Source organism: Hyla sarda, chromosome 2 (genome assembly GCF_029499605.1).
Source record: "Hyla sarda isolate aHylSar1 chromosome 2, aHylSar1.hap1, whole genome shotgun sequence".
Taxonomy (NCBI): Eukaryota; Metazoa; Chordata; class Amphibia; order Anura; family Hylidae; genus Hyla; species Hyla sarda.
Window position 1 is genome coordinate 279260158 of NC_079190.1, and position 12460 is coordinate 279272617.

The 12460-nt window shown below is 38.6% G+C and overlaps 1 protein-coding gene across 2 annotated transcripts in view; it reads right to left on the reverse strand.

Annotated features, from left to right (window-relative positions):
* Nucleotides 1-1615: 1615 nt before the first annotated feature.
* Nucleotides 1616-12460, reverse strand: part of HTR1D (5-hydroxytryptamine receptor 1D) — a 67193-nt gene continuing 56348 nt past the window's right edge. For both annotated transcript variants that reach the window (XM_056557224.1, XM_056557225.1), the window contains one exon: nt 1616-3892. In XM_056557224.1, the coding sequence (XP_056413199.1) occupies nt 2156-3277 (1122 nt within the window). In that variant the 5' untranslated portion in view covers nt 3278-3892 and the 3' untranslated portion in view covers nt 1616-2155. The remainder of the gene's footprint in view (nt 3893-12460) is intronic.

Sequence of the window (12460 nt, forward strand, 5' to 3'; positions counted from 1 at the left end):
AGACTACAGAGGCAGCATGCTGGTGTTATACCACAGACTGAAGACTCCTGAATGACACATGCTGGGAGTTGCAGTCCCTTTTGTGTGTGTATGCCAGTGTATCCCAACCAAGGCTGATTATATTAGTGTGCTGTGTATAAGGGGGCTGACCCGGGAAAATAGTAGGATGGGTAAAGTAGGATGAACAAACAAACAAAAAAAAAGGAGCTGCCCCAAACCAGCAAGGTATGTGGCATGCTGGGATTTGTAGTTTTCAGCACAGCAAGAAGAAGGAAATAGAAGGAAAGATAGGAAAACAAAGTGGGGGATAAAAAGACAACAAAGAATGAAAATAGAGTAGGCTAAACAACAAGAATAGAAATGAAACAAAACAAATAGGGTAAGTCAAAAATGGAAAAACACGTTGACCACCGGAGTACCCCTTTAAACCTTTTGTATCCTTGAATATACCCAAATATTGTACTACCGTATATACTCGAGGATAAGCCGACCCGAATATAAGCCGAGGCCCCTAATTTCACCCCAAAAACCCAGGAAAAGTTATTGACTCGACTATAAGCCTAGGGAGGAAAATACATCATCCCCCCATGTAATCATCACGACCCCCGTCATCATCCACCCCTTCATCATCACCACCTGTCAATCCCTTCATCAGTGGTCTTCAACCTGCGGACCTCCAGATGTTGCAAAACTGCAACTCCCAGCATGCCCGGACAGCCATCGGCTGTCCAGGCATGCTGGGAGTTGTAGTTTTGAAACCTCTGGAGGTCCGCAGGTTGAAGACCACTGCGGCCTTTGTCATCATCACCGCCTGTCAATCCCTTCATCAGTGGTCTTCAACCTGCGGACCTCCAGATGTTGCAAAACTACAACTCCCAGCATGCCCCCCCCCTTTTGTTTTGTACTCACCTCCCCTCGGCGGGAAGTTAGGGTGAGCTGGTCCAGGCCATCTATGCTGCAGGGACGGTCCGGTGGGGAGGATTAGTCGTTGCGGGCTGTCCATTTTCATCGGGGGGCCCTCTTCTCCGCGCTTCGGGCCCGCCCCAGACTAGTGACGTTGCCTTGACGACAACACACAGGGACGTTCATGCGCAACGTCCCTATGCGTCGTCGTCAAGGCAACGTCAATAGCCCGGGCCGGGACCAGAGTGGAGAAGAGGGCCTCGCGGTGAAAATCTACAGCCCGCAACGACTAACCATCCCCACCGGACGGTCCCTGCAGCATAGATGGCCCGGGCCAGCTCACCTTAACTTCATGCCGAGGGGAGGTGAGTACAAAACAAAAGGGGAGGGGGGGGGGGTCTGGATGATGATGAAGGCCGCAGTGGTCTCCAACCTGCGGACCGCCAGAGGCTTCAAAACTACAACACCCAGCATGCCCGAACAGCCGATGGGATTGACAGGCAGAGAGTTCACTCGAGTATAAGCAGAGGAGGGCGTTTTCAGCACGAAAAATCGTGCTGAAAAACTCGGCTTATACGGTAGATAGATTTTTGTGATTATCATTTTTTCTGAATATAACCAAATTACTTCCATTTCAGCATTGTCTTTTGTGGGTGAAATTACATATAAAGACTGGCATAAAATATAATAAAATTGTTTTAATAATAGGGGATATCACATCTGGAAAACACCTTGTTTAATCATGGACCTCGGCTGGTTCATGTGGATCTCTGAACTGAAGGACCATTTATGTCCACTGGAATTACTTTCAGTAGAATCTGATTAACTCTTTACGTTCAATGTACAGTAACAGGTGATCAGAAAAGATCATTGCAAATTATTTTTATTCTAGGGGTGTATTCAATATATTATCCTTCAAACATTATTTGCATGGCAATTGGCAAAAAATACTGTATATTCAATCTTACTTCCATATCCTTTTTCAATACATATCAGTTCCTCCAAGTTATTTATTAACATTGACTCATATTGTTGCTTGTGATGAAATAAATGAATTTATATCAGGGACATTGGTTACATATAGCAATATACATTCATGATCATGACATCTTTGTCCAAATGTGAACTTGTAAATTGTCTTAATAACATTCCCATAAGAGTGATAGCTGTTTAATATCCAGATATATAGAGAAAGTATATTTATAATGAATCTCTATTTAAGCACAATTTCCAACAATATCCAGAGAAGTTCTTAAGTAAGGTTTTTGAATCGTATTAGCTTTTGGAAGGCTTGTTTAAAATCTTCATTAAAAGCTGTATATATCACAGGATTGATAAGAGAGTTAAAATATCCAAGCCAAGTAAAGAAGTCAAACAGTAGAGGATGGAACCAGCAAGCATCACTGCAGATAGGCAAGACCAGGGACACTACAAAGAATGGTAACCAGCATACTATGAAGGCTCCAAGAATAATTCCTAGAGTTTTTGTGGCTCTTCGTTCCCTGACTACAGATAATCGTTTCCTTTCTAGAACACTGTCTGCAAGTTTTATCTTGATGTGATTTATACATACTGCAGTTCCTTCAGAGTTAGCATGAGCGGCATTGACTGCGCAAAAGGAAGACCCGGTTGATCCAGTGATTAAGTGAGCAGTTGTGAACCGTTTTCCATAGATGGATGGTGGTCTGAGAATTCTAGTTCGTGCTGCTACGTATATTCTTCCATACAGTATAATCAGCAATAATGTTGGTATATAGAACGCTCCACAGGTTGAGTAGATGGTATAGGAGATTTGATCTGTATTTACTGAACAGTCAGTAAGTTCTTCATGAGCTTTGGCTTGTCTCCAAAAGAGCGGTGGGATGGAGATACATATAGAAATGACCCATACAACAGCTATCATAGCAGCAGCTCTTCCTGCAGTACGATGCTTAGTGTACTCCAGTGCATCTGTAATAGCCCAATATCTATCTAAGGCGATAACACAGAGATGAAGTATTGAAGCCGTACAACAAGTAATATCTGATAACAACCAGATATCACAAATGATCTGTCCAAATGTCCAGGAATGACTGACAGTGTAAACAATACTAATAGGCATTACTAATATTGATACCAGTAGATCTGTAAAAGCCAATGAACCGATCAAATAATTAGCAGGAGTATGAAGTTTGCGAGTCATATATATTGTAATAATGACAAAAATATTGGAAAGAAGAGTAGCCAAAGTTAATAATGATAAAAAGATGGCAATCGTAACTTTTACTCCCAATACTGTCATTTCATCCCATTCCACCTTATTTTCAGAAGAATTTAAGAAGTGCTCTGACAGGATGTCAAGTTTCAGGATTAAAGATTGATTATAAAAATTCATTTTTAATTTACAATGTGATTTCTGATTTTCTCTATAACTCTTTATATTGTATATTATTTATTTACTAAATATATTGTGATATAAACAAATAATATTTATCTTTGTTTTAAAAATATTCTCCTTGATGTTGTAATAAATATAAAAATCTCTGGGTGGAGATATGTTTACGCTTCGTAGAGGAATTATTGAAAATATTTTCTTAAGTCTATAATTAAGTTTGTGTTGGTTTTAGGTTACACATTTTGTTGTTTTTCTTTTAAAAACATATTTCATTTATAAATCATATTTAATCTTAAAATGTTGGCATGGTTATAGTTTTCATTTAATATGTATTTAGTACAAATAACTCATCAGAGAATTGCCTAATGTTAAACGATAATGCTTTTAGAAAAAAATATCTTTGAACGTCTTTCTTTTCAAATGCTATTTGGCCTATTTTAACAACCTTCTTATTTGGCTCATGTTGATCCAAGGTGACATCAAAGCATGCCATCATTGATGGTTTTGCAGATTAATTTAATTAGATTCCATAAATATTTGAAAGAGATTTCAAGAAAAGTTAGCATTTTTTGGCACAGGCTTGAAGTAAACTTGAAGAAATCCAGATTCTGCATTCTATAAAAAAAAAAATGTATAAAAAATAAAAAAAAGAAAAGAGAAGAAAAGCAAAATTAGTGGTGAAAAAATAGAGGTGGATGTGAATTAATTTTAATAAATCAGAAAACACTGCATATAAAATAGTCTAATGGTAGGGTAACATGGGTGTGCATCCACAGCATATCACTTTTGAATGTTTTTAAAGTTTTTTGGGGATCTTAATTTTGATGGACTATGCTTAGGATAGGAAATCAATATTAAAACAATTGCAGTTCAACTTCTAGCAGCCTCAGCTATCGACTGACTAAAGGGACTGTGGCACACCAATGAGCATCCCACCCAATTCATTTTTTACCAGGCACAATGCCATACATTTTGTAGTGGCTGTGCCACTCAGGCCACTGAAGCTCAGTCTGATTTAAATGGTCATCATTGTTAAAAACATATTTGTAAATCACAAATTCCAAAAATGAACACACTACTGCTATGTGAAGTAGATGAGGACCTATACTGCACCTAAAAGATAAATAAATGGTTCCTTCTCATCTCTGACCATAAGGTTTTGGGTAAGTGTTCTTTGTGTAAATACATGTGCCAACTACTGTATGTATGAGGTGCTGCCTCCTAAAAGTAATCCCCTCCCCCCCTACAGTTTGTTGTAATCATCATCATCAACTAAAGCAGTTCAGTGCTTAGTGTAACCCCTTTCTTGCTGTTATTCATTTATGCTAAGAGAATTTCTAACATACTGCAATACCTTGCAAAGCCAGTGTATCAGTTACTTCCTTTTCTCTCCACTTTCCATCTAAAGTACTAGACTCATAATTCCTGCACAGTGCCATCCCATTCAGCCTAGTGAACCTTCAACAGCACTATGTCATGGCATAGCAGTAAAGAGCAGGTGCTATGCTGTGATGAGCTGGACAACTAAGGGAAATTAGGTATCTATGTGTGGACTACTGGAAACCAGCCCTGTCCTGCTCCTGCCTCCTGAAATAGAGAGAATAAGAAATTGCTGTGAACCACAGAGGGGACTCTGCAACAAATTAATAAAAAATAAAAAAATACAGACATCTTGTTTCCTAAGATATGAAAGGCTAAGCATCATGAATGGAGCAATGGAGTTTTTGGAAATGTGCTTATTGGCTTTTTTTCCTTTCTACAAGCTAATACTAATAATCAAATATATAATACTGTATTTCGCATAAAGAAACACAGAAAAATGGAGAAGATGTTTTGTTAATTTTTTAAACAAGTGTGCTGCCACAACTGTATACTTTGTATTTCATATAAATATATTCTTGTTTTCATACTATATTTGTGTTAAGGATGATACTATTGATGTTTTTATACTTGACCACTTGAGGGAGCATTTGTATTAAGTACAAAAACCACAGGGGCCTATCTGGGTAGTGAGAATGTAGGAGCATTTGTGAAATGACAAGCAATGTTAGGCAGAAATATACAGAAGTTCTGGAGGAGATTTATTGATCAGTTATTACAAACATTATTTTTCAAGCAAATTCTTATATAATATATAATCTTATGATATTTCACTCTGTAAACAGACACAGTCCATTTACTAACCATATGAGCTTCATGTCACACATCGTGACCTCTGCTTCTCTGGTAATAATGGCCATTTACATGGCATATGTGGGCACTGCAGCAGTAGGAAGCATGTGACACCCAATAATGCTCTGTCAACCTAAAAGACAACGGGTATAGGAACACAGCAGGACCAGCCAGAAAGTTGTGTGTGTCATACAAACTATTAAAGGATATGGCAATGGGTTACAGCAGGCAAACAGAGGTTTCCATTACTTCCTTGTTTGGGGAGCAAATACTGGATTCAAATTAACAATTAAGGCCCCATTCACACTGCCATTGTGCCATGTCGGAAAGGTCCGTTAGGCACCTTTTTGTGTGTGTCTTTAACGTCCGTTTTTCGGACGGGACACAATGGGCAGCAACAGGTCCCAACAGATCCCATTTACTATTATGGGGTCCGTCAGACGCCGTTGATTTTTGACGTGAGTAACGGGAGAAAAAGACGTCACATGATGCATTTTTCTCCAGCTATTCTCCCGGTGTTCACTGACGTCTGTCGCAACTGCAGTGTGAAAGGAGCCTAAGGTGAAACATTAAGGCTAGGTTCAGACTACAGAATGTCTGCCTGCAATTCCGCTTTGAAATTGCAGGCAGAAATTCTGCTTACTAAAATGCACAAACTGGTGAATTGGTTTTCCGTTCACAAATTCACACTTCGGAATTTTTGAAGCGGAATTTGTGAACGGAAAATCTGTTTAAAATATCCACCTGAAGAACGGCGTTGCTCATTCTTTAGGCGGATATACTTGTGTGGACATTGCAGTCTATTGGGGACTGCAATGTCCACGTGGTCCTAGCGCCGACTGATTCAGTTGGCGCTGGCCGCACTCGGTATCTCCAGGCAGAAATTTTCCATCTGGAGATTCCACAATCTGAACCTAGCCTTAGGTTTAAAAAAGGTTTAAAAAAAATTGAATATATTTTGGAGGCAATTGGGCTATGTCTGGGGAAACTAGAATAACTTTAGACAACCCTAAAACTTTATTAAAAGAAAAACAAAAAAACAGAACATGCACTATATATATATATATATATATATATATATATATATAGTGTTATAAGAACAGAGGATTATGGCATTCTCAGTGAATGTGGATCACTCTTTGTGCACTGCAGTCAAGTCACACTATTTCAATTCCATACATGTGAAGCATAGATAGATGCTTAGATAGATTCCAGATGTACTTGTATCTCTTAACACTACAAAGGCACTGGGTAAGCTTCTTATAAACACTAAGCATTTAGATCCCACTGTCATTACTTCCTAGAAATGAATCAAATCCGTGCCTTTTTAGTAGCCTCCGCAGCGCTGAGACATTTGCCACATAATTGCTGAAGAAATTTCCTACTCCACTGCACCCAAATACAACATCAACACACATAGTTGAACATAGTTGTATGAGTGTAACGAGATGCAGCAATAGCATTATTTCTACTTATGCTTCTAGCATAAGTAGAAATATGAAAACTGCTGTGTATAAAATTGCGGTTAACTTGACTCTGTGCGGAGTCTTTTTAATTATGTGTATTTTACTTAGGTTCTTTATATAACAGTTAAAGGAATTGCCATCTGCCTTCTGTATACCCTGTTATAGTTCATAGACTTCATTAGAGGAAAGTCTCTAGTGAACTTGATCACATAATACAGTTATGTATCCATTTAAATGAATCATCAGATAGGCATGAACTTCATTTTAAGTGTTTTCTTTCCTTTGTATTTGAATATATCATCTGCTCATTTTAAGGGTTTTAACCCCTTAAGGACTCAGACCATTTGGGCCTTAAGCACTCAGACAATTTTATTTAGACATTTTCATTTTTTCCTCCTCGCCTTCAAAAAATCATAACTCTTTTGCACGACCTGTTGTCTGTTGTAATGCCATCACTCCCTTTACCATAAAATGTATGGCGCAACCAAAAAAAATACTATTTGTATGGGAAAGTAAAAAGAAAACCACAATTTAGCTAATTTTGGAAGGTTTTGTTTTCACGCCGTAGAATTTACGGTAAAAATGACATATGTTCTTTATTCTTTGGGTCAATACGATTAAAATGATACCCATGATAACATACTTTTCTATTACTGTTGCACTTAAAAAAAATCGCAAACTGTTTAACCAAATTAGTACGTTTAAAATCCCCCTATTTTGAAGACCTATAACTTTTTAATTTTTCTATATCAGCGGCTGTATGATGGCTCATTTTTTGCGCCATGATCTGTACTTTTTATTGATACCATATTTGCTTATATAAAACTTTTAATACTTTTTTTATTCAGCTACCTTGGACCTTTTTTTTTTTTACATTTTATTTTAATAGTTGGGATATTTAAATATACCAAATATGTATATAAAATTTTTTTTTACACTTTTTGGGGGGTGAAATAGGGAAAATGGGACAATTTATGTTTTTATTGGGGGAGGGGATTTTTCAAATTTTTCTTACTTTTATTTTTTACTTTTTTTACTTTTATTTTTGCACTTTACTGTCCCCATAGGGGACTATATATAGCAATCATTTGATTGCTAATACTGTTCAGTGCTATGTATAGGACATAGCACTGATCAGCATTATCGGTCATCTTCTGCTCTGGTCTGCTCGATTGCAGACCAGAACAGAAGACCCCGGGAGACGGCCGGAGACGGCCGGAGTGAAGGTGAGGGGACCTCCGGTCGCCATGCTGGATGATCGGATCGCCGCGGCAGCGCTGCGGGCGATCCGATCATCCATTCAAAGTACAGCGATGTTGCAGATGCCGTGATCTGTATTGATCGCAGCATTTGAGGGGCTAATGGCGGACATCAGTGCGATCGCGGATGTCCGCCATTATGGGCGGGTCCCAGCTGCTATCAGCAGCCGGGACCTGCCACACATGACGCGAGCATCGCTCTGATGCTCGCGGTTATGCATAGGACGTAAATGTAAGTCCTCGTGCGTTAAGTACCAGCTCACCAGGCCGTACAATTACGTCCTGCGACGTTAAGGGGTTAAAGAGGACCTATGGCAAAGGCAAATAATAGATTGCATTATCATTAAAGGGGTTTTCCAAGAAAAAAATACTTTTTTTTTCTTATATCAACTGGCTCCAGAAAGTTAAACAGATTTGTAAATTACTTCTATTAAAAAATCTTAATTCTTTCAATAATTATCAGCTGCTGAAGTTGAATTGTTGTTTTCTTTCTGGCAACAGTGCTCTCTGCTGACATCTCTGCTTGTCTCGGGAACTGCACAGAGTAGAAGAGGTTTGCTATGGGGATTTGCTTCTAAACTGGGCGGTTCCCGAAACACGTGTCATCAGAGAGCACTTAGACAGAAAAAACAACTCGACTTCAGCAGCTCATAAGTACTGAAAGGATTAAGATTTTTTAATAGAAGTAATTTACAAATCTGTTTAACTTTCTGGAGCCAGTTGATATATATATATATATATATATATATATATATATATAACAGTATTTCCTGGAAAACCCCTTTAAATACCTTAGGGTGTCTCGATCACACACCTTTTTACAGTTTCTTGATATGCTCTTCTGTCCTATGAGGGTTTATATGTTGTCCATTAATTCAAGGAATCAGTCAGATGGGCATGAACTTAATTTAAATAAGTGGAGTAGCAGGTGATGGGTGGGATTGTACAGTCAGGGGGTATGAATACTATACATGAAGTGGTATGTATATCTAATACACCCACTTGACTGTATCACATTGATTAACCAAATACACTCTTTGGAACATTTTCATGACACTTTTAAAACCTCTTTTAAAATGCGGTACATCCATGTGAAAATCAATGAGAGCAAATCCTTTTTTTACTAACTACTATTTATCTGTATCTTTTGTATTGAAACAAAATAGTTTATGGTACCTATAGAATTTCCCTTAGTGAGCAGATTTCATTTACTATATATATATGCATTCCAATAGCTGTTTCTATAGAAAATAATTGTATGTATATTTTTATATAGTGCATTTAAACACATGTATTGTACAACAGCTATTTTCCCCTTGATCTGTCACCTGAATATGCTGTACTGTACAAAGGCAGCATGCTATGAGGACAAATCAATTCTTCTATTAATTTTAACTGCACAAGAAATATTGACAAATATTCTGGCTAATAGACCTGTCATCTTTAATGTTCTACTATCATAGAAATAGTCTAAACAAAACTCAAAGCAAAAGATGAAAATAAGGCTTTTGGACAGCACCATGAAAATCTATATTCCCTCAATACTTTACTTACTTGAAAGTAGCCTAATGAAGGCCCCCAGGTCTGCTAGTCTGTGTACACCATAAAGGTCCTTCAGAGTATGCCAGAATTAAACTGACAAGCAAAATACATTGTACTAGAGAAGTATTGTCAAGCAATGGTCAGATCCCCCAGCTGGACTAAAAAAAATGGTAGGCAAAGCATATGCTGATAGCGTAGCACAACAAACAACGCCACTGACAACGTCTAGGTGCTAGGACCAACACCGATATCTACACTCAGCAAGAATCTCCTACAGCAAGGATAGAGACAGAGAGAGAATCGCTTAGCCATGCACTTCTTTCCAATAGTGCGAGTGATTTGTCATCTCCCCGAACATGACTGGGGTTCAAAACTGTTGACATATCTCTAATGTTTTCTGATGTCAGAATGTTAATAATGACAAGCTGTGTTTGAGTTCTCTGCCCCTTGAGTAACCTTACTGCCCCTCTAGTACACATAGTGCAAGGACATGACTGGAGTAGTAGGTTGGAGGTGGTGACATCACTCAGGGGGTGGACTCGGAGACAAACTCAAGTCAAGCCCCCTGAGGCAAGCTAAATCCAAAGCTAATTTTAAGAGGGAGGGAGATGAGGTGGAGAGGGAAATGATGAAATTAATGAATTTAAAAAAAGTACTAAACTTCCGCCACAGGGTAAGTGCTATATAAGCACACCGAAACCATTACAATTGATCTCAAGTATATAAAGCAACGCTATATGTCTTGTGGTTATAAATGTATTACTATATCATTTTAGGACTTCAGAATACCTCTTAAGGGCCACAGGAATGAAGAAAATGTTGTTGATATACAGTATACTAGTCATAAAATATTAAAGTCAGGGAGGGTTTTGACAGAAGCACAAGCATTGTAATATGGTAACATTTTACAAGAGTATCTGATCTACAACTCCTACAGGTACCGTGGTTCCAAAGCATGTTAAGGGTGCACGAGCCAGACTGAGTTAGCAAGGGACTCTGGCAGGCTCATTTTTTAACCATATTAGTTTTATTTCCAGACTAAAAACCATGGTCTGACACGGCAATAGTCCAGCAATAAAGCTGATATGGTTAACCCCTTAAGGACCGGGGGTTTTTCCGTTTTTGCATTTTCGTTTTATGCTCCTTGCCTTTAAAAAATCATAACTCTTTCAATTTTGCACCTAAAAATCCATATGATGGCTTATTTTTTGTGCCACCAATTCTACTTTGTAATGACGTCAGTCATTTTGCCCAAAAATCTACGGTGAAATGGAAAAAAAATCATTGTGCGACAAAATTGAAAAAAACGCAGTTTTGTAACTTTTTTGGGGCTTCCGTTTCTACGTAGTATATTTTTCGGTACAAATGACACCTTATCTGTAGGTCCATACAATTAAAATGATACCCTACTTATATAGGTTTGATTTTGTCGGACTTCTGGAAAAAATCATAACTACATGCAGGAAAATTAATACGTTTAAAATTGTCATCTTCTGACCCCTATAACTTTTTTATTTTTCCGCGTATGGGGCGGTATGAGGGCTCATTTTTTGCGCCGTGATCTGAAGTTTTTAACGGTACCATTTTTGCATTGATAGGACTAAATGATATAAAAAGTGACCATAAATGCACTATTTTGGACTTTGGAATTTTTTTGCGCTCACGTCATTGACCGAGCAGTTTAATTAATGATATATTTTTATAATTTGGACATTTCCGCATGCGGTGATCCCATATATGTTTATTTTTATTTTTATTTACACTGTGTTTTTTTTTATTGGAAAAGGGGGGTGATTCAAACTTTTAATAGGGGAGGAGTTAAATGATCTTTATTCACTTTTTTTTTTTCCACTTTTTTTTTGCAGTGTTATAGGTCCCTACGGGACCTATAACACTGCACACACTGATCTTCATCATTGATCACTGGTTTCTCATAGGAAACCAGTGATCGACGAATCTGCCGCATGACTGCTCATGCCTGGATCTCAGGCACTGAGCAGTCATTGGGCGATCGGACAGCGAGGAGGCAGGTAGGGGCCCTCCCGCTGTCCTGTAAGCTGTTCGGGATGCCACAATTTTGCCACGGCTATCCCGAACAGCCCACTGAGCTAGCTGGACACTTTCGCTTTTGGTTTTAGCCGCGCGGCTCAACTCTGAGCGCGCGGCTAAAGGGTTAATAGTGATCGGCACTGCGCGCTTTTAGAGGCGGGTCCCGGCCACTATGACGCCGGGCCCGCCATGATATGATGCGGGGTTACTGTGTAACCCCGCGTTATATCAGGAGAGCAGGACCAAGGACGTACCGGTACGTCCTTGGTCCTTGAGGGGTTAAAAAAGGAGCCGACCGGAGTCACTTGCAGACTCTGGCCAGCTCATCCAAATGTATGGGGTGCAGCATGGGCAGGTAGGGATATGGCAGCAGCCCGTTTTTGCAATCTACTGCTGGATTCATCTGCCGTATCCCAAAAACGTGATGCGAATGCACCCTAAGAAAACATCAAACAAGAAAATATCTCCAGCCTCTGCTAAAGTCAGCCTCTAGTTTTATACAGATCTTAAAAATAACTGATTTATATGAATGTATGACACAATAAACATTTTTATTTAGAAACACTGTATTTGTATTTAGAAACACTGTTCTAAAGAAAATAGTCAACATAAAGCATTAAAGGGGTACTCCGGCGAAAAACTTTTTTTTTTTTTTAAATCAACTGGTGCCAGAAAGTTAAACAGATTTGTAAATT